The sequence below is a fragment of the Equus caballus genome, chromosome 5, assembly GCF_041296265.1.
Source record: "Equus caballus isolate H_3958 breed thoroughbred chromosome 5, TB-T2T, whole genome shotgun sequence".
NCBI classification, from domain to species: Eukaryota; Metazoa; Chordata; class Mammalia; order Perissodactyla; family Equidae; genus Equus; species Equus caballus.
Window position 1 is genome coordinate 9,570,500 of NC_091688.1, and position 20,903 is coordinate 9,591,402.

Sequence of the window (20,903 nt, forward strand, 5' to 3'; positions counted from 1 at the left end):
CAGGGGAGACTGACACATAAACAGATCATATTTGAGATGATGCAGTAAATTGTTAGATGAAGCCAGGCAGAGAAGCCCTGAGACCAGCCTAACCAATAGGGAAGACCTCCTAAAGCAGATACTCCCTCAAATGTCGGCAGCTTGTTGCTGATGGTAGCTTAATTCTTAGCAAGCATTGACCTTTCTTTCAGTTTTTAACTAAAATGGCTTGGGACGAAGAGATCACTTAAAAGTTAAACAGGAGTCCAATCTCAGCTTTATCGTCTATATGGCACAGAACACCAACACTTTCCCTAGTTTTACATCTGGAAGAAGAGGGAGGAAGGAAGCATGCAATATATCATTTCTAAGCCCAGGGATTTTCAAGAGCATGAGGATACCTTTAAAATACCTAAATGTACAGCTTTATAAAAGTTGAAAAAGTCAATTCATGTATTTTAAGAGCTGTGACATTTGAAGGATAAACAAGCACTGATTTTGAATCATGGAACCCAACTTTCCAGCTTGAGAACATAATTACATGGAAATCCTTTATTTTTTTTTTAAAGATTGGCACCTAAGCTAACAACTGTTGCCCCCTTTTTTTTTTCTCCCCAACCCCCCCCATACATAGTTGTATATATTTTTAGTTGTGGATCCTTCTAATTGTGGCATATGGGATGCCACCTCAACATGGCCTGATGAGTGGTGCCATGTCTGCACCCAGGATCCGAACTGGCGAAACCCCAGGCCGCCAAAGTGTAGCACACGAACTCAATCACTCGGCCATAGGGCCGGACCCTGGAAATCCTTCCTTAATGTGTTTGGCAGGACATACTGTAAATGAAACAGATCATGACTAAACTAGAATTGCCATTTGTTGACTTTCTGGTGGGGTTGGGGTCAACTAATGGGTTATTTCCATTTTCTTCAATGAAAATAATTTACCTGGGATCTCACTTAGTAAATGGGTATAATTTTTCATGAATATATATAGTTTTCAAATAAATGAGGAGGATATTGGAATTATAAACCTGGGAATCAGTGATTCACACTAAATATAGCAGGGTATAACAGCAACCTACACATTCCATTCTCCCACGCCACCCCCAGTGCTCGAGCAGTGTGTGAGATTATATATAGAATTACAGGTTCCTAGGATTGGAAGGCATCCCCGAGATTGAGTAGTCCAACTTCCCACTCAGTGCCAGAGTCTTAAGGTCACAACGGGTTTTTGTTTTTTTTTTTAAATCCGCTCAGTTCCACCATTGGATAACACTGAGTTTGTACTCCATAAAGCCTCCAAGTTTTTCCAAAACAATCCTCGGTCAAGCCAGCTTTCCCCCCATCCTGATGACACCGTTGGGGCTTTTCAGACAGAAAGAGAAGACTTCAATATTCCTGCCTGTAGTGTTTCATTTAGTGCTTTTGGTCCTTTCTTCCAGTCCCCAAAGATAATTATTCTTCAATGTTCTAATTCTGTCAATTAGGAATGAGATAGGCTCTTGTATATTTGGTCTCTGCCACTTACCACCTGTGTGGGCTCGGGTAACTTTCTTATCCTCTGAGCCTATTTACCCATAAAATGGAGGCTAATTCCTAACCTGCTATCATTAAAAGGATGAACTAAAACACACACTCAGCATGTAGTAAGCATTCAAAAAGGAGCTATTATTTTTCTTTTTCATTCGTTTATGGCCCTTCAGATTTGTTTCATTAGCCATGACTGTGGACAGTTTTCAACCAGGCAGTCACCCAAGCCATAGACCTTCATGATAGGAGGTACTTCGCTGCCTATTTCGTTGAAATAGAATTTTCCCCGTTTCACATTCAGGATATCTTATCCTCAGTCTTTCGGTACCTGGTCAATCTCCACAACTTCTCAAAGACTATCTTATCACATCTACAGTTATTCCAGTAAATACAGAGTATAACAGGCTTGTTAATACTGCAACAAACAGAACAGACCAAATCCCTTCCATGGCGTTTTACCTCTTAGAAAGGGGAAAATGAGTCAACATGTAACACCAAGTAGTGGGGGTAGGATGAAGAATAAAAGGATAAGAGACCTCGAGTCGGGTGCAGGTGGTTCCGTCTCACATAGGGCCTCAGAGCCCGGGGGAGACATTTGAGTAAGCACCAGGCACTGAAAGGTTATTTTACCTTTCCTGCAGAGAAAGAGCAAGCATGAAAAGCCTGAAGAAACCTCAAAAAAGCATGGCATGTCCATGTGGCTAGAGCTAACAGAGCTTGAAACATACTATTCCCTCATACCCTGAACACATTAGAACTCACTTCTACCAACAGAGGGTTTATTTTGGAGAAAAGGAGTGACCGTTTTTATCCATTCAGATTTGCAATGTTCACAATTCTTAAGCTATCAAAAGTATTAAAGTCTTAGGAAAAACAGTAACTCAAAAGCTCCTACCCACTTTCAAGGGCTAATTAGTGAGCTTAAATTTGATTAGGAAGTATTTAATATTTAGGCTTTGGGATGTTGCCAGAAGCCAGAGCTATTTCCTTCAGGAATTTTGGGAGTAATTAACTGGCAACCCACTGGTTTACTAATCTTACTATCCTCATTAACTTGACCTAAGTACATGCCCCAGAATTTTATTTGCATAACTAGTACTCCTAAACACCGATTTCCTAACACAAGGATACTTCTATAACAGTAGTATTTACACTTCATTTAAAATCTAGTTTGTCCCACTGTTTTTTCTAGGCCTTTTTAAAATATCCATCTTTGGGGAGGTCTCTGAGACTAGTTACTTCCCTTGCACCCACCAACTTTGGCATCTATCAACAACTTGCCAGACCCATCACCATGCTACTTATTGCAAATGTAGATTTTCAAATTCCAGCATTCCTACTGCCACTCTAAGAGCTCATTTTTCTTTGCAATTTCGTCTGTATAAAGGCATGTATTTTGATGGTTCAATTGCCCATTTGGGTCAGTAAGAGCACCGGTGAGGTTCCTGTGTTAACATTCTCATTCTTTGGGCACTTTCTTCCATAGCAAAAATTGCTTAAGCTCAAATTTTGCTTTTCCAGCCTCAAGCTAGCACTCTGGCTTTTAAGGGTGATTTTCAGATAAAGAATTTCTGGTGGGGGCAGCTCCGTGGCCAAGTGGTTAAGTTCGTGCACTCCACTGCAGCAGCCCAGGGTTCAGATCCTGGGCGTGGACATGGCACCGCTCCTCAGGCCACACTGAGGCAGCATCCCACAGGGGGGGGGTTGGGGAGATAAAGCTGGGGAAAAAAATGGGCAACAGTTGTTAGCCCAGGTGCCAATCTTCACCAAAAAAAAAAAAAATTCGGGCAAAAATTGACCAAGTGATTTCACATTCAAGCCCTAGACAATTTCTGCAAAATATAGCTCATCCTTCAGATCATGTCACTGTTTCCAACAGAAGCACAGCATTTTAAATATAAATGCTATAGTTTATTTCTCAGCACAAATTGCACTTTCAATCCTAAGACATCCTGTAAAATACATATGAAAATGTGTTGTTAAACGAACGCCAGAGGGCCTTAATCACCAAGGTGTCCTATTTCCCTTCCTTTATCCTACTGAAGTGAAATAAGCACACTTGATCAGATATTTTGTATAAAAATTTATTAAAACTGAAAGTTGCTTTTAATCTTCTATCACACAAGCATCCATCCAGCTGTCTGCAAAAACAAAGAAGCCATTTTACTCATATTTCCATATTTCAATTCTAATGGTATTTGGAGTATATGAATATCAGATCTTATCTCATCATCAAGTAATCAGTGAGAGAGTTCAAGTTGGGGTGAGATCATCATGTATTCTGGAATAAGACAACAGCACTGTATTTTTAAGTCTCACCTTTCAACTGGTAAGCTGCATAACTGCTGTCATAAATGCCCTAAAATTAGTAAAGATGACATGTTAATCATGGTAAAAAAGAAACAAACAAAAAACTTCAGTGATGCTTGTTAGTAACCTCAGAATCAAAATGGAACGGTTTTATAAGTGATATCATTCTATTTCATTTGGCAGAATCATCACATCACTGGTTACATTCTAACATATCATATGCAACACCAAAGACTGATTTACCTTGAAATCTTCAGAGTAACAGAAGGTCTGCCTATTAGAAGACAAAAAAAGCCATTCATTTAAAAACTGCCTACTTAACTCCCCCCATTAAGTTTTTGAAACTAACATTCAGGGCCCTGAATCTATTCTGTACAGTACTACAACAGTGCATGTATGTCATTATACATTTGCCCAAACCCAGAGAATGCACAACCCAGGAGTGAACCCTAACAAAAACTATAGACTTTGGGTGATAATGACATGTCAATGCAGGTTCATCGTATTGGAACACAAGTCCCACTCTGGTGGTGGATGTTGACAGAGGGGTATATGGGACTCTACTTTCTGGCTCAGGTTTGCTGAGCATCTACACTTCTCTAAATGTTTGTTAATTAAAATATATTAAAACCTGTACTTCTCCAAATCTTGAATTCTTAACCCTGAAATTAAGAGAGTACAGAACGTTTGTATATGAGCCATTAGTTATCCAAACTCCTGACCATTTTCCATGGGACAATAAATAGCTAACTTCCTTTTTCAAGGGTATTATAAGATTGTTGCAGCCAGATACATCAGATAGGAGCGAAAGACTTAATATTGCTCATCACCGTGAGTCTGCTGAACTATGTTATCATCATTGTATCGGCTTTAAACCACTCCACGTAAAACCCAAACTTGACTAACAGTACCTGTGCTTAAAACTCCTGTTCCAGGCCTTGCAGACGACCCAACTCTTCACACCTACAGAAATTTAGTCAAATTTAGTCATAGGTAGTCATAGGGGCAGTTATATAATTTTCCAGGTACTGTTTCAGTTTTTAAAAATTAATCTTCATTGTTTTTCAGAGAGATTCCCATCTGTTATTTTCAAAAATCATCACTAACAGCACCTTACTTAGTAACTATGTAAGATTAATAAAATACATACCTTTACATAAAAGGTGACCAACATCTGCACCTAAAAAAAGAGAGTAACGCTTTAGATGTACGTCATCATAGCTGACTACTAAAGCCTTTTACTTGTCAAAACTGTCCACTGGCTTTGCAACACAGAAACACTAAGATAGCCAACAATTACTAAGACCAGCACATTTCAGAAACAATGAACCTGAGTACCAGGAGACAAAGAAGTGTTTTGATGTCTTACCCTAAGCAAGCCATCCGCGAATAAAAACTTGTGTAGTACCCAGTAGCTAGAAGGGAAACGAGATCTTTCATTAAAATGCTAAATATCATTAAATTTCCCTCAATTATTTCTCACAGGGTTCTTCAGTGTTAAATTTGTCTACATGCTCATTTCAGGTCAGACATTTGATCAACATCATTACAAAAACCCCGTTCAGAGCATGCTCAACATGCATTCACCAACATAGGAGATAAGTCATAATTAGTAGCTTGGTAGCTAAGCATTCTACCATATCAGCATTCTCAGTAACACTTAAGCCTACTGAAATGTTTTTACCATTAACACTTACCAAAAAAACCAAACTCTCAATCCAGACATGTCAAAGCTCAAGTCCACCTAAGAAATAAGAGTGGTTTTATAATAGCCAAAGATAAATTTTCTCCCCACAAATCTGAAAAGTGCCTGAAATCAGGTAGAGCTAATTAAGACCTTCATGTTCAGTCAGTATTCGCTTATCATCATACAGGCTGCTTTTACAAACTATGATAGCACGTTAATACCAATAACAGGACAAGGACCTGGCATTTATTTAATGCATTTAAGCACACTGTTCAAGCACTTCCTAGTATGAGTGCTTCCTGTGCATTAGAAGGCATCCCTAAAAAGCCATTTCTGTCACTTTGCCCAGTTACCGATGTTTAGTTTGATTATAGTTTTACTTACCACTTCAACTTCCAGCTAATTCTGTTTAATGTCTAGAAAGAAGAGCAGCTCTATTAGTAGTACTTCTTTGTGGTTATATTAACAGCAAACCAGTTTTACTAAAGATCCCAGATACATCAGACAAATGGTTTCTCTCTTCATGATTCAATCTGCTGAACTATGCAACCATCATAGTATCTGTTTCTCCAGGTTTCCCTCAGCATTAAATATAAAATGTGGAGTGCAGAAGTTCACATTTGAAAAGGGGAGGAAAACCCTAATGCAATCAACACTTATTTGGCCATTTGTAACCTCTGAAAAAATTAACTGAAAAGTACTGGGTAAATGTGGACTATAAAAAGGCTTCTCACCTGTTTGCCCACAGCTAGTGTGTGAAGCTTGCCCTTTAGGACCTGCGAAGAAATAGCTTCATGTAAACTCACGTGCAATCTCGATGTTCTCCAAATCACCATTCTGTGTGCCTCAGTTAGGATAACGGTGGTAATAATTCTCGTCATTCTTACAGTCAAGAGTAGCAAATAAAATGTCATCATTGTGGCACATTCAGCGCATTTTCGACCTACTTCCCTTTGTGAGGAATTCCAGTAACTTACCCCAGCAGCTGTTCTCAGCCCTCTGGCAAAGACCTACAAAACAGGCAAAGCATATCCAATCAAACATGCTGTTAGCCAAGTTAAACATTAATGTCTTAAGTATTTAAGCCTCAGAATACAGCTTTTCAGAAATCCTTTCTGTCCACTACTCTTAAACCATCACAGGCTTAACATAAAGACCACCTCTAAGCAGATTTCATTCTTCCCACTGTATTTATCAATTTCTTACCTGTCCATCTGGTGCCATCAAAAGCCACATTGTATTCGTGCCTCGCACCATTCCTAGATTAAAAATTAGAGATTTTTTTAATTCATTTTGTTCTAAATTAAGCTTAACCATTGTCTTTTTTGTATCATGTCTGCAGAGCGTTTATACCACCCATGATTTCATGACTGTAAAGGGTGCACTTATATTATAAAAGAGCAATGCAAAAAGATAAGTTTAAGAACCGTGGACGGCAACCATGGTGCACTGCGGAATGCAGCCATTTAGAGAACCACGTGGTCTACTCCAACCACCCGCCTTCCTGAGAGCAAGCGGCCGAAATTATTAACAAAGGCCCGCTCGGGTTTCTCAGCATGCACCGCCATCAGAACCGTTGGCATTCATCAACAGTCTCAGATGTCCCTACCAACACAGGCTTCATCAGAGGCAGGACACGCGAGCCGAGATATTCCCGCAGTTCAGCCCTAACCACCACTGCAGTAATTTAGGTCGCGCCACCACCCGACGCGCAATCTTCCACCATCGTCGTCTGTGAGTCCTGCAAAGGCTTGCAACTGGACTAGGAATGCCAGCCACTTGAAGGTGCCTTTGACAGCCAAGGCCTGGAGGCCTAGAACCAAGAACCCATTCAGCAACTGCAAAAACACAAACATACCAGCCACTCACTCCCAGCCTCGAAAGACCGAGATGGCGTCCAGGCACCTGTATATAAAGACTCTTTTCCATGACGTCATGACGCACTCTCCCCGCTAGCGTCTGCTTCAGCTCCTCCCCGCTCCTCCCTCTGTCTCCGCCCCCTCCCCCAGCCACACCCCTTCCCGTCTTCTAAGCCCGCCCCCCTGGGCCCCGCCCCACCTCGCCATTGTGGGCGGGGACACGGCGCCAGCGTGACGCAGGGCTCCCGCCCTCCTACCAAGAAGGAAGAGAGGAGAGGGGAGGGGGCGCGAGAGACGGAAAGCGCTGGGGGAGGGGGGAGGGGGGAAGAGGGAGGGGGAGCGGTGTAAGGGTGAGTGATTTCCTTCCGGCACGTCGCCCGCTCCGGGGGAGGGAGTGGGGGGTTTCACTTCCGGGACGGTGTTCCGGCCCATTCCGGCCCATTTCCACCCCCGGAGGTAGGTGCTGCTCCTTGACTGGGCTCGGGCCCCGCACGCTGGTCCCGCTGCCCTGCACCGGGGCCGCCTTGCCGGGTCTCCGCCGCAGCCTGCTCCTGGGGCGCCCAGCCACTTCCCTTCAGCCCCCCTCAAGGCACCCGGAGACCTTCCACCCCCTTGGCCCCGGGCCGGGCTCAGCTGCCGGACCCGCCCCCTCGCCGGGCCCCTCCCTCAGGACCCCGGGATGGGCGGCCCCCTCCCCCACGGCAGCCCGGACACACCCAGACACACACACCCACCTCTGGGCAGCTCCCCGCCCGCCTACGCCTCCCGCCTGGACCCGGTCCCGGGGCGCCGCCCCCTTCCCGGTCCTTTACCCTCACCTGACTGCTCGCTCCCCGGCCCCGCGCCTCGCTGACGTTTCCCCCCTCAGGCAGCCCGCGCTCCCCACGCTTCCTAACGCGGGCGAAAGCCGCTCAAGTACCGGAGTGGCCAACCCCATGCCGTTCCCGATTCTCCCTCTTACAGCTCTCACCCCTCCAGTGCCGACGGTAAAGACCTTACTCCAGGGGCTTCCTCCTCACTGGGGAATTGCCGGAAAGAGCAAACCAAAAAGGCGCTGGTGTAGGCTCCAAAATAAGCACATCTGAATTCAGGATGGCATCGACAGAGGCTCTTATTGGATTAAAAGTTTCAAAACAAACAAAAACGCTTTGGAAAAAGGTCAGATTGGCTAAAGTTGATTCTTAAAAGCAGTATATATACACTTCCCTATTTACTGATAAGTGTGTTGTAAATGCATGGCCATACTGCGAGCTTGTCAGGTTAAGTTCTGAAGTTGCAGGTCCTACGCAACTGTGATGTCTTACAAATTTACAGATAAATGGAAACACCTTGGACTCGAGTCAGTGTCTTCCTGTTGGGATTTGTACAAACTGTGCTCTAAACCGTCGAAGACTGTTGGATCCAGTTATAGGCTTAGTGATTTAGCAAGTTTTTAAAAATCTTTTAATGTTAAAATATTGGCCATATTTGGTAGATGTCAGTTTTTTACCAGCTTTGGGGAACTAAATTTCAGAATCAAAACATCACCACCACTCTGAGATTCCCGACTTCGAATTTAGATGAAGGCCGGTTTGCCTACCCTTTCCTACTTCTGAGAGTGAACTTCTCCCAGTCCTCGTCTTGACAGAGTCCTGACACAGCTGTGGCATTTTTCCTAACCTTGGGTTTGCCTCAGACTCCTGAACCCAAAGCCTTTTGGGGTGCTCTGACTCTTAAGCTTAGAAATAATGTCTTAGATTCGTGTGGGATATTAGCCACTTTATGAAATAATAAACATAACTCATGCAGCACGTAGTAAAATATTAAGAAGAGAGACATCTAATCAACCCGTCTGTGTATAACTACTGTTATTCAAAAAGCTGCTTCCTTTCCTCCAAAGGGAAGTTGTCACAGGATGTTATATTCAGTGTACAAATACCTTATGATTAACACTTTAAAAAAACCTGACAATAGCTGTTTCCTCGTCTGTTCTGTTGAACTTCTGTTTTGATGTTGCATATCTCATTAGTAAGGAAAGTATGGGCATAGCTTGAATTTTTAGGAGTCTAATAATCGCTTTTCAGTTTTAACGGTGTCTTGCCATGAAACCTAGACTGAAAAACCTGTTGGTATTTCTTTTCCACATCTAAACATAAGGATGGTATCTCTTTTTGCTTGGAGATTTTGAAATTCTACCAAATAATATTTTTAAATATGTTTGAATTGGAAAGCACGAGGGGAGTGAAGTTACAACTTTTAATGGGAATGTGGTTTCCTCTTTCAGCAGGGTTGAATGCCTGCCTACGCCCTCAGGCACGACCATGGAGAAAGGAGGGAACATACAACTGGAGATCCCTGACTTCAGCAACTCCGTCCTGAGCCATCTAAACCAGCTGCGCATGCAGGGCCGTCTCTGTGATATCGTGGTCAATGTGCAAGGACAAGCTTTTCGGGCTCACAAAGTGGTACTAGCTGCCAGCTCCCCCTATTTCCGAGATCACATGTCCTTGAATGAGATGAGTACTGTCTCCATTTCAGTCATCAAAAACCCTACTGTTTTTGAACAGCTCCTTTCTTTCTGTTATACAGGGCGGATATGCCTACAACTGGCAGATATTATCAGCTACTTGACAGCTGCCAGTTTTCTGCAGATGCAGCATATTATAGACAAATGTACACAGATCCTGGAGGGCATTCATTTCAAAATTAACGTGGGTGAGGTTGAAGCAGAATTAAGTCAAACGAGGACAAAGCATCCAGAGAGACCTCCAGAGTCTCACAGGGTCACCCCAAATCTAAACCGCTCCCTCAGCCCACGACATAATGCCCCAAAGGGAAACTGGCGAGGTCAGGTTAGTGCTGTGCTGGATATCAGGGAGCTCAGTCCTCCTGAGGAGTCCACCAGCCCACAGGTAATTGAACAGAGTTCTGATGTAGAGAGCCGGGAGCCCATTCTTCGGATCAACAGAGCAGGACAGTGGTACGTGGAGACAGGAGTAGCAGACCGAGGGGCCCGGAGTGATGATGAAGTGAGGGTTCTTGGAGCAGTACACATCAAAACTGAAAGTTTCGAGGAGTGGCTTGGGCCTGAGAATCAGCCTTCTGGAGAAGATGGGAGTAGTGCAGAGGAAGTCACAGCCATGGTGATTGACACCACCGGCCATGGTTCTGTAGGACAGGAAAATTACACTTTAGGATCTTCGGGAGCCAAAGTGGCTCGGCCAACGAGCAGTGAAATTGACAGGTAAGTTTTGTTTTGTTTGCCCGTCTAATGGCAGACATCACTAAAGCGGGCCCTCTGTGTGGTACAGAGAGCATCTTCCTTACTTGATGTTCTTAGCCAAAATAAATTAATGTTGGGGAAACTGGAGGTGTGCCAAAAAGACTTGCATTCTTATTTTTTTAAAGCAGGAAGCTCCTAGTCCTGAAGTATTCACAGTGTTGTGAGAACTATGGTAAATTTAGACACTTCCATGAATCAGAATAGGATCTGCAGCCACACTAGGATCAGTAATTGCCAGGGCTTCCTCGGAATTCCAGGCAGGGAGCTGATCATCAGCTGGGAACCTGGCAGCATTGCCCTTCCTTGGTATGTTATCAAACAGGTAGGTGGCCTCGGGGAGTCTCACTTTCCTTTGTAGCACTGTTTACTTTTCTTTGCCCCCACCTACCAAATTAGAGGAAGTATGGTACCAGCAGTGATTGTTCTTTCTATTTATTTATTTATTTATTTTTAAATTTTTGAGGAAGATTAGCCCTGCGGTAACATCTGCCGCCAGTCCTCCTCTTTTTGCTGAGGAAGGCTGGCCCTGAGCTAACATCCGTGCCCATCTTCCTCTACTTTCTATGTGGGACGCCTACCACAGCATGGCGTGCCAAGTGGTGCCATGTCCACACCCGGGATCCGAACTGGGCAACCCTGGGCCATCGGAGCGGAACGTGTGAACTTATTCGCTGCGCCCCCCCAGGCCAGCCCCTATTGTTCTTTTCAAATTAGTATAATCACCGTAATTCCAAGGAAAAGCTTTTTGGATGTTTTTCATTCCTTTTTTCAGTTATCATTTGATGATAGCTCCCCCGTTTTCTTTCATTGATGACTGCTGCTACCACAAGCCTGAGAGTTGGTTTTCCACCAGTGCTACTGTGCCCTTTGCCTCACTTTCTCTTTCTAATACATTGCAGTTGTTAGAACATTTCTTTTTGGTGGAAATAACAATAATTTTAATGTAAGAAAACTGAAAGAAATATTGCCAACTTAGATTGGTAATATTCTTTTCCTCTCTTGAAAATATATTGACCGCATGAGCAGCAAAAACTAAAGAAGCTGTTACTCTGGTTCACACCTGGTCTTGAGAGACATATGTGTCACAGAAATTCAGAGAGTATATACGGTATCTACTTCAGGCAGTCTTGTTTTTTTTTCCTTCTTGTGTCCTTGATAGTTGAAATATTCTTGAACATAATACTTATTTCCCCATTAGCACTGTTGTCCCCTATGTTGAAACTGTATCAGAAGTAATAGCTTAAATGCAGAGACTTTTCATTTCCATGATCTATAGCAATAGTCTGAAATATGTAACAAGTTATCATGGGGCTAGGAACAACGAAAACCCTTATAGTTACATGGAAGAAACAAAGTTATAAATCCAGTTTTAATTTATCCTTTTATGGTCTCCCAGTACTTAGGTGAGGATAGGTTTTATTTAGTCTTAGCTTCACCAGGTCATATAGTCTATCTGCAATGTCATTTTGTATTTCTTAAATTTACTAGGGCAAACCTTTCTTATTTAAACCAGATCCTATATTGATGCCGTGAAAGTATTTCTTAAGTAATGTGTTGTTCAGTTTGTTCCCCCTTCCTCAGCCATGGGATAAAGAGGGTAGACATCACCATTTTTTAAGTTTCTTTTCTATTAGTCCCCTTCTTGTTCCTCTTCCGACAGATTTAGCCCCTCCGGCAGTGTTGTTCCCTTGACTGAGAGACACAGAGCCAGAAGTGAGTCTCCTGGGAGAATGGATGAGCCTAAGCTGCCCAGCTCCCAGGTATGTAGTTGTGGATTTAGGATTGCTGCGGTGGTTGGAGAAATTGCCAGTGTGTGTGAACAGAGCACAGTAAGGAGGGAAAGATGAAGATGTAGGAGAGGCAACAGTGGCCCCGTTAAATAAATACTGTATTTGATTACTTTTTACTTTATTCTTGCTTGTGAGAATGCAGGAAATACACTTTTGGTGTCAACAGAGTTTAGGAAGTAGAAAAAGATAAGATTCTGGAACTCTTTCCTCATGATTGAAACCAGTTTGTAGTCCTGAGAGTAATAGAAATAACCCCTGAAAACTACATGCAGGTAATTTAGGACCTGGGATCGAGAGAGTCTGATTTTATACACGTGTGGGTATACTACTACATAATTACTAATTTTTATAGTATTATGTATTTGTAAACAAATTGCGTATGCATTTTTGTGTGTTTGTTTTTTTGTATTCTTGTGTCTTTTCATTTATTTTCTTCCTGAATCTTTTGTTAGACTAAAATGTCCTAGAAAGGATAGGAATGTCTTCTATTTTCTTTGCAACTCTCCTTAGCAAGTAGTATAAGTAGTTGGTTGATATTTTTGTTTGTTTTTTCTCACAGGTCTCTATCATTGAAGATTGATTTTTAAAAAGATGGTGAACTCACCAAGTAGAACACAATAAATTGTAAACACTTTTGCACTGTAAAAGGAAACACTGGTGGATTAAGATTACATAGCTAATTATTTTTAGCTTCTGCATTATACTGATAGTATTTTGTTTAATTTTTATCTAAACCATTGGATCTTTATTGTGTACATAGTGTAGTAACAGCAGCAAGGCATTGTTATAAACTGTGTTTATTTGCATATTATCATGCTGGTTTTTCAGTACCAGAAAATGAATTGTAACTGTTACAAGAGAATTTTTTATTTTTAATAAGGTGTTAGAGAAAATGTTAGGAGCTTAGAGGAAAAGTCAGTTTACTCAATATAATTAGGAGCCTTTTTCTCCTCATCTGTCAAATAGGATGTGGTGACTGTGTGAAGGTGACTATTATGCAAGTAAATACAGCAGTGAGACAGACCTTACGACATAAGGGAAAGATAAGACAGGCTAATAAATGCACAATACACATACAGATTTCAGTAAGAGTGTTGTGGGAGTAGGAGTGCCTAAAAGGCAATTACTGTAGGGGCTGGCCCTGTGGCTGAGTGGTTAAAGTTTGGTATGCTCTGCTTCAGCTGCCCAGGTTCACGGGTTCAGATCCCAGGTGTGGACCTATTCCACTCAGTCATGCTGTGAAGGCATCCCACGTACAAAGTGGAGGAAGATTGGCACAGATGTAAACTCGGGGTTAATCTTCCTCAAGCAAAAAAAAAAAAAAAAAAAGGAAGATTGGCAACAGATGTTAGCTCAGGGCAAATCTTCCTCACCAAAAAAAACCAAACAAACAAACAAAAGTAATTACTGTAATCAATATCTACTTAAAGGAAGTGTTTTCAGGAAAGTTTAAATGCAGTTTTTAAAGAAGTAGGTAGAAAGAAATAACTTATATGTAGTGGGATAGGGATAAAAATTGGAATTCTACAAGGTGTTTACCTGACTGAAGCAGAAGGTGCAGGCTGGAAAGAAATAGAAGATAACTAATATTGTCTGGAGGTGATATTGAGATAAGTTAATGTATGCCTTAATGTGCATGAAGGTTTATTATGGTGAGTCTTCTCACCAGTTAGTTTTTCCCTGCCACAGAGTCGCAAAACAGGACGTTGACTTACATTACAGGAAGAACAAGTTTTGATAAACTTGCAGAGCTTCCTGATTATAACGGTGATTAAACTGGAACAGACTACTAAGGTCACTTCTTTACCCAAAAACATTCTGTGGCTTTTTCCTTTTTCACTGTATGAAGGTTAAAGTACTTGGCCTGATTTTCCAAGTAATTTGTAATCTTTCTAACCCAGCTTTTCCCACTATTCATCAGCATTCACTGTCTGTTCCACACAGGCAGACTTTCTCTGTGTCCCAATACTGCATCAAACATTCCTGTCTCTGCATCTTGAATTCTGGATGCCGTGTTCTTCCCAGGTGTCTGGGTCCACCCAAGGCCAACTCCTACTTCCATCTGCCCTAACTAGCCCAGTCCTCTCTCATCTCTCCTTCTTAAACCACTGTAGCATTTACAGATAGTGATATAATTTCTCCTAATTCTCTGCTGATGCATATAAATTATTCTTTTTTCATTTGCATCAATTTTGTGTCTCCGTCTAGATTGAAATCTCCTTGAGAGCAGAGTGCACATTTTCTAATCTTTATGTATGACATGTCTTATCAGGTATGCAATAAATAGGAGTTGTTTACCCCTCAATAATTCTGAGTAACTAAAGTTACTTAGTAGGTGCCCGGTAGAGAGGCACCTACTAAATAGGGGATTGTTTAGTTGTCCATGAAATCCCCAGTTTGGGAGATTTTTAAATAAAATTAACCAAATCAGATGATTTTTGAAGTCCCTTCAATTCTTTGACTCTCTGATTAGTCATTGAGATTAAGATGGTAGATGGCTTTGAAGGCCATGTCAAGAATTTAGACTGGTATTTGTTTTAGAAAATATGGAAATCATTCATTTATATGGAATTTATTTATGTGGAATAATTCATTAAAAAAATAGTTATTCAACACCTACTGCATACCAGGCACCGATCAAGTTCTGGGATATTCTGCAATGTAGAATGTCCCTGTGCTTAGAGTTTATAATCTAGTAGGGAATTGCCAAGTGTGGGGAGTGAAATGATCTGCCTCTTAGTGACAGAACCAGAGGCAGCCATTTTCCTTCCTGCCTCTTTTTAAGGTTCAGTGGAATAAAACTAGCAAAGATAGATTGTTGCCTTTGACAGGAACCTAATCTACATTTTATGCTCAGTTATTTTGCTCTTGTATTACAACTTTACTGCAGTAATTTTTTAGGTGAGATTGATCATAATGTGTGAGTTTTGTGATTATAATTCATCACGTATAACTAAAATACAATTCCTTGCTGCTTGTGGACAATGCTGGCATGACATTACTCTCCTTAAGGGTAGGCAGATTTTTTTTAGGGAATTGGTACCCTCAAGATTATGAATAATATTGTTAGTTTGTAATGTTTAATAATAGCTAACATTTATTGAGCTACAGTAAGCACTTTAGTATATTAACTCATTCAATGCTCATAGCAACCTATGGGTTAGATGCTGTTATATTCATTTTACAGATGAAGAAACTGACACATAGAGTAGTTAAATAACTTGCTTAAGGTCATACAATAAGTAGGACACAGATTTGAACCCAAGTTCCAGCACTCTTAATTGCTATACAGTATAACAACATGCACTGAAAATATTTCAAGGTACTCTTACCATGTTTTATTCTCCAACAGAGCTGGCAAAGTATATGCTAACCTTTTCTTTTTATGGATGGGAAAACTAAACCTCAGAGAAGCTTTTCTGTGCTTTGTCTGTGGTCACCCAGGACCTTTTAGTGCGATAATCCCTCATTCTTTATGTGAGTTCAGTTTTGGTTATCCAGGGATATGGAGGAGAAAGAAATGTTATATAAAACAATTCTGTATTCGTCTAAAACCTCAGTCTTCCTATTCAACACTTGACTTCACATACTGTTTCCCAAACCTGCTGAGAACTGCCTCGCTTCTGTTGGAAGAGCTGAGGAGCATTGTCAGCTAACATATGTGAAAGGAGACAAAACACATTTTTAGAAATTCAAGAAGAGGACACAAGATAAATTGCTAATTAGATGAATCTCCAGTTAATCCAGAGTCAACTTATCTGTTTTCTCCTCTTTGCCTTGGTACTTTAGCCTCGGCTAGACATATATAATTCCCTCCTACATATTTAAAATGCTGGTATACATACATAAGTTTTTTGCTCACAGCATTATATATATAATATATATGTTTTATACTACATATATACATATATTGGCTTCAGAAGTCAGCAAGCTAAAAACATCAGTCATTTCTGAATAGTGATATTATACGACAGAATTTTGAATGAAAAGCATTTATAAATCCAAGATTTTAAAATTATTCATTCAAAGGAATATATTGTTCCTACTCCCTCCCAGCTTTCAGATAGGAGGAACCCATGTTTATTTCATATATTAAATACTTTAACTATCTAGATGGTTAATGTTGAGGTTAGGTAAAACAAAATTAAGGTCTTATTTAATTGATATTAAGGAATTACTGTTTTTTTTTATGTGTAATAGTGGTATTTTGATTATAATAAGAAAAAAGAATCCTCATGTTTTAGAGACAGATACTAGAATGTTTATGGGTGAAATTATGTCTGGAAGTTTCTTTGAAAGTAATATGAGAAAGGAGAGAAATAGTTGAGGGTAAAAACCAAAATTGTCCTTAGTTTGATGATTGTTGGGTGATGGGGATTCAATATTCTATTCTGTCTAAAAGTTTTCATAAAAAGTTAAAAAGTATGTATCATTTGACCTTCATAAAGAAAGAAAGTAAATCAGAGGGGAAAAAAACGTTTATTTTTCAGTAATTTAAAGAGTTATCTAGTTAACAACAGCATAGTTCTAATGCTGCTTTTATAATAATTGCTTTTTTTAATTGTCCTAAGTAAATTTATTATTACAATGTAAGAAATTTACCTTGAGGGGAGATACTTTATAGACTAAGAGAGATTGGAGAAATAATATATAAATCACAGATTATTCTATTTTCTTTTAATAATCTGTTTAAATCAATTCACAACCACTACAAATAATAGGTGTATAAAATTAGATGGTAATGTGTCTGTGCACTGTATGTCAAGGACACTTACCTTTAGTATAAGCAGTTTGAAAAGTGAATTAACAAAGTTACTAGGAATATGTATTTCCCCTGTTTCTGTGTTTGCTGTTTTTTTGTGCAGAAGTTTTTGTTCAGAGGGCAAAATCAGAAACCAAGTCTTTTTTTTTTTTAAGATTTTATTTTTCCTTTTTCTCCCCAAAGCCCCCTGATACATAGTTGTGTATTTTTAGTTGTGGGTCCTTCTAGTTGTGGCATGTGGGACGCTGCCTCAGCATGGCTTGATGAGTGGTGCCATGTCCATGCCCAGGATTTGAACCAGCGAAACCCTGGGCCACTGAAGCAGAGCGCAGGAACTTAACCACTCGGCCACAGGGCTAGCCCCTAAAACTAAGTCTTGTACTTCTTTTGCTGTGGTATCTGTCATTGTATTTGGTGGATGGTAATCAGCTAGTAAATACTTACTGAATATCAATTTGTGAAAAGGTTGTAGGAAGGAATAACTAAGTTAGTAAATTCATATCTAGGTCTAATTTCCTTTCTCCGTTTTTCTGCCAGATTGTTCTGAGGTCAGTTAAACTTTGGGTAGTCTTTAGAATGAAGATGTTGGTGTGGTACTAAAATATTTTGGGGTAAAAAGGAATACTGTGTCCTACAAATTGTATACATTTTTATAAACCTAATTACTGCTGGGTTAAATTTTGGTATTAATAATGCCATAAATATAATTTATAATGTGCTTGCCATAATGTATTCTGTACTGTAAGATAGAAGCCATTAGCCATATCACATAGCTAATGTGGCTATTTAAATTTAAATTAATTGAAAGCAATTAAAGTTAAAAATTCATTTCCTGAGTTGCACTAGCCATATTATAAATGCCTAATAGCCACATGTGGCTAGTGGCTACTGTATTAGATGGTGCAGCTTATCGAACATTTCCGTCATCATAGACAGTTCTGTTGGACTAGCACTGCCTAAGTACCTACCTGATTGTCTGGAATATAATTGAAAATTCCAAGAGGATTGTATGAACGAGCTCAGGTTCTCCTATCACTGTAAAATGGAACGTTCATCAGGGGGTTAATAAGCATGCAGTTTGTCTTGCTCTTTTAGGCTAATGGAAGAGTGTCCTTGGATTTTTGTTTTTTAATTATTATGTTAACATCTTTACTTTTTGGTCATAACTAATTTCCTGTTTGGATCTCTACTAAAAATAAGCATATAACTTAGTAACAAACCTAAAAATAGATTTGATTTTTTTTCTTTTTTGAGCTAATATCTGCTGCCACTCTCCCTCTTTTTTTTTCTGTATGTGAGCCACCGCCACAGCTTGGCCACTGACAGACAGCTGATGTAGGTCCACACTTGGGAACCAAACCCAGGCCGCCAAAGCGGAGCACACCAAACATGACCACTAGGCCACCAGGGCTGGCCCTTGATTTCTTTTAACATGTGTACTTAATAGTATATGTTCTTTCTTGCTTATTTTCCTCACCTTGCACAGGTAGAAGAGTCAGCAATGATGGGAGTAAGTGGCTATGTGGAGTATCTCCGAGAGCAGGAAGTATCTGAGCGGTGGTTCCGGTACAACCCCCGTCTCACCTGCATCTACTGCGCCAAATCTTTCAACCAGAAGGGGAGCCTGGACCGCCACATGCGCCTACACATGGGGATCACACCATTCGTCTGCCGCATGTGTGGCAAGAAATATACCCGGAAAGACCAGCTGGAGTATCATATCCGCAAGCACACAGGCAACAAGCCCTTTCACTGTCATGTTTGTGGCAAAAGTTTCCCCTTCCAGGCCATCTTGAATCAGCACTTTCGCAAAAATCACCCTGGCTGTATACCCCTGGAGGGGCCTCATAGCATCTCTCCTGAAACAACTGTCACATCTCGAGGACAGGCTGAGGAAGAGTCACCTTCACAAGAAGAGACAGTTGCTCCTGGGGAAACAGCCCAGGGCTCTGTGTCCACCACTGGGCCAGATTGAAACATTGAGGGGGAGGGGGCACACCCTCTTCCCCTTTGGGCCGTAAGCAGCCAGCATCAGGGCCGTGGGCTGGTACTTAGATTCACAAAATGCCACATCACTAGATCGGAAGATGCTCCCAAGATGTTGCCAAACTAGAGGATCAGCAACATACGCAAAAGCGCTCTTCCCCCGATCCTTCCCACCTCACACTTTCGAAAATAATCAAGCAAATCAACTTTCTAATTCAGGGATCAACAGCCTTGGTTTGTTAACTTTATAAGAAAAAAATTTTTTAACAAAACAGTGATAAATGGTCATTTATCTACCAGTCATGTTTGAACACTGTACTTTGGTCCATACATCCTGGTGGCTGTAATTGCCCAGATCTAAAACCGCAGCAGGAGCCTTGGTCATCTGAACCAGCCAGACACAAGAGAGAAGGAAGTAATCATGATGGTGATGAAGAGGAGGAATTTCTTCTCTTCCTTCCCTGCCAGAACATGAAGTTTCACATTTCAAGAAAACAAAAGATCCTGGTAGCTCTTACTGTTTTGGAAGGTTAGACCTTATCTTGGTCTTGACTCGGCATCTGATACTTGCCTGATTGTTTCGTGTAAGCAGCGACCTTGGAGCAGTATTCTAGTGGGCAGCATCACCTGAAGCACTTTAGGCAACTGGAAGGGAAGTGAGCAGCAAAGTGTTTGCAGTAGGTACTGCTACATTTAGGGGCTTGAGTGTTGTGTTGAGCAAGAGGGGAGCAGGGAAGGAAGTGTTTTTGTTTTGCAAATGTCCAAAAGCACAGAGCAGTACTGCAACTTCCTGATTGGTGTTTGTAAACCATAGTACTCCTCTGTCTTTGGGTGTTAGGAAATGGCTCTAGTCCAGAAGAATTCATGTGTTAGGCTGACTACCAAAGTTTCATCCAGTCTCTTCGGCTCCTAGCTTCACATAACAGCAATATTATACATCCAAAACGTCACTTTCCAGCGAAATGAGCCTGGATTGTATTTTTAAATCCACAGTTCTCCATATCTGATAGCTTTTATATGAAGTTTTAAACACGTTTTTTTCTGCAATATTGTGGTTGAAGAAATTCAACACTATGGTTCTTATTGCAACTGAAATTCCATTTCCTTCTACACATGTAATAGTTTATATTTTCAGTCCAATAGAAGAACCTCACTAAATCCATGTCTCACGTCTGCAAACCTAGTAATTCATAAACCAACTATCAGCAAATTGCTGATGACTCCAAGAGCTTTGCTTTTTAATACACTACAGGGCATTTATCAGAAAACATCATGCACAATCGTGTTGCAATAAATTGATCAAGGCATCAATTTTGATCAGGTTTGGTTACTTAATCATTCCTAAGATTTTTAAAACTTCAAGGGACCTTTTTGGTAATTCTGGGTATTTCTGAGATTCTTAATCCAGCACTGAGAGTCAGAGAGAACTTACCAAACTTGTAGAGCCTTAGATGCCCTGTTTTGCATGCAGAGAATGAAGGAGGATTATTAAAGGATGCAGGCAAGTAGATGCTTACAAGTTACAGTGCAAATAGAAAAGAGAAAAATCTCTATCTTCTCTTAATTGATCTCTAATTTTTTTAAAGAGTATTTAAATATGTAGTGGTTTAGGAAACTCTTTTGGTGCAGAGGCATAGATGATTGTAAAAGAGATTTGGGAGAGGGGCTGGTCACGCCAGCACTGGTGAGCCATTTGTGAGAATGTTAGCAGTGTGCTCCCTTCCTGATAGTAGTT

The 20,903-nt window shown here is 40.8% G+C and overlaps 1 protein-coding gene, 1 long non-coding RNA gene and 10 other non-coding genes across 25 annotated transcripts in view; 1 reads left to right on the forward strand and 11 right to left on the reverse strand.

Annotated features, from left to right (window-relative positions):
- Positions 1 to 3,580: 3,580 nt before the first annotated feature.
- LOC100630746 (uncharacterized) lies at positions 3,581 to 7,606 on the reverse strand. 3 transcript variants are annotated; one of them, XR_001380702.3, is made up of 12 exons: positions 7,119 to 7,606; positions 6,716 to 6,768; positions 6,487 to 6,519; positions 6,244 to 6,285; positions 5,894 to 5,925; positions 5,520 to 5,566; positions 5,192 to 5,237; positions 4,973 to 5,002; positions 4,734 to 4,785; positions 4,066 to 4,096; positions 3,832 to 3,871; positions 3,581 to 3,653 (listed from the first exon to the last, which is right to left on the reverse strand). It is a non-coding gene; the product is annotated as an uncharacterized lncRNA (long non-coding RNA). The 3 variants fall into 3 exon arrangements; XR_001380701.3 differs by having other exon boundaries at positions 7,368 to 7,532; XR_011439015.1 differs by having other exon boundaries at positions 5,520 to 6,285; positions 7,368 to 7,453.
- On the reverse strand, positions 3,720 to 3,796 carry LOC111773692 (small nucleolar RNA SNORD81). Its single transcript, XR_002808386.1, has one exon. It is a non-coding gene; the product is annotated as a small nucleolar RNA SNORD81 (small nucleolar RNA).
- On the reverse strand, positions 3,947 to 4,024 carry LOC111773700 (small nucleolar RNA SNORD47). Its single transcript, XR_002808394.1, has one exon. It is a non-coding gene; the product is annotated as a small nucleolar RNA SNORD47 (small nucleolar RNA).
- LOC111773703 (small nucleolar RNA snR60/Z15/Z230/Z193/J17) lies at positions 4,609 to 4,690 on the reverse strand. Its single transcript, XR_002808397.1, has one exon. It is a non-coding gene; the product is annotated as a small nucleolar RNA snR60/Z15/Z230/Z193/J17 (small nucleolar RNA).
- On the reverse strand, positions 4,849 to 4,933 carry LOC111773693 (small nucleolar RNA SNORD79). The gene has a single exon (XR_002808387.1). It is a non-coding gene; the product is annotated as a small nucleolar RNA SNORD79 (small nucleolar RNA).
- Positions 5,310 to 5,374, reverse strand: LOC111773710 (small nucleolar RNA SNORD78). The gene has a single exon (XR_002808403.1). It is a non-coding gene; the product is annotated as a small nucleolar RNA SNORD78 (small nucleolar RNA).
- LOC111773702 (small nucleolar RNA SNORD44) lies at positions 5,637 to 5,697 on the reverse strand. Its single transcript, XR_002808396.1, has one exon. It is a non-coding gene; the product is annotated as a small nucleolar RNA SNORD44 (small nucleolar RNA).
- Positions 6,003 to 6,070, reverse strand: LOC111773709 (small nucleolar RNA SNORD77). Its single transcript, XR_002808402.1, has one exon. It is a non-coding gene; the product is annotated as a small nucleolar RNA SNORD77 (small nucleolar RNA).
- On the reverse strand, positions 6,352 to 6,433 carry LOC111773691 (small nucleolar RNA SNORD24). The gene has a single exon (XR_002808385.1). It is a non-coding gene; the product is annotated as a small nucleolar RNA SNORD24 (small nucleolar RNA).
- Positions 6,593 to 6,654, reverse strand: LOC111773711 (small nucleolar RNA SNORD75). The gene has a single exon (XR_002808404.1). It is a non-coding gene; the product is annotated as a small nucleolar RNA SNORD75 (small nucleolar RNA).
- LOC111773701 (small nucleolar RNA SNORD74) lies at positions 7,068 to 7,147 on the reverse strand. Its single transcript, XR_002808395.1, has one exon. It is a non-coding gene; the product is annotated as a small nucleolar RNA SNORD74 (small nucleolar RNA).
- A 51-nt stretch (positions 7,607 to 7,657) lies between the features above and the next one.
- Positions 7,658 to 20,903, forward strand: part of ZBTB37 (zinc finger and BTB domain containing 37) — a 30,672-nt gene continuing 17,426 nt past the window's right edge. For 2 of the 12 annotated variants that reach the window (XR_011439011.1, XR_002807855.2), the window contains exons 1-5: positions 7,658 to 7,824; positions 8,332 to 8,526; positions 9,632 to 10,591; positions 12,291 to 12,390; positions 18,669 to 19,697. Coding sequence is in view for 5 of the 12 variants with exons in the window: in XM_014739460.3 (XP_014594946.1) it covers positions 9,669 to 10,591; positions 12,291 to 12,390; positions 18,669 to 19,157 (1,512 nt within the window). In the remaining 7 variants the exon portion in view is untranslated. Of the gene's footprint in view, positions 7,825 to 8,331; positions 8,527 to 9,631; positions 10,592 to 12,290; positions 12,391 to 12,979; positions 13,615 to 18,668; positions 20,716 to 20,903 lie in introns of those variants that run through there. The other 10 variants (XR_011439012.1, XR_011439008.1, XR_002807854.2 and 7 more) reach the window with 9 other exon arrangements.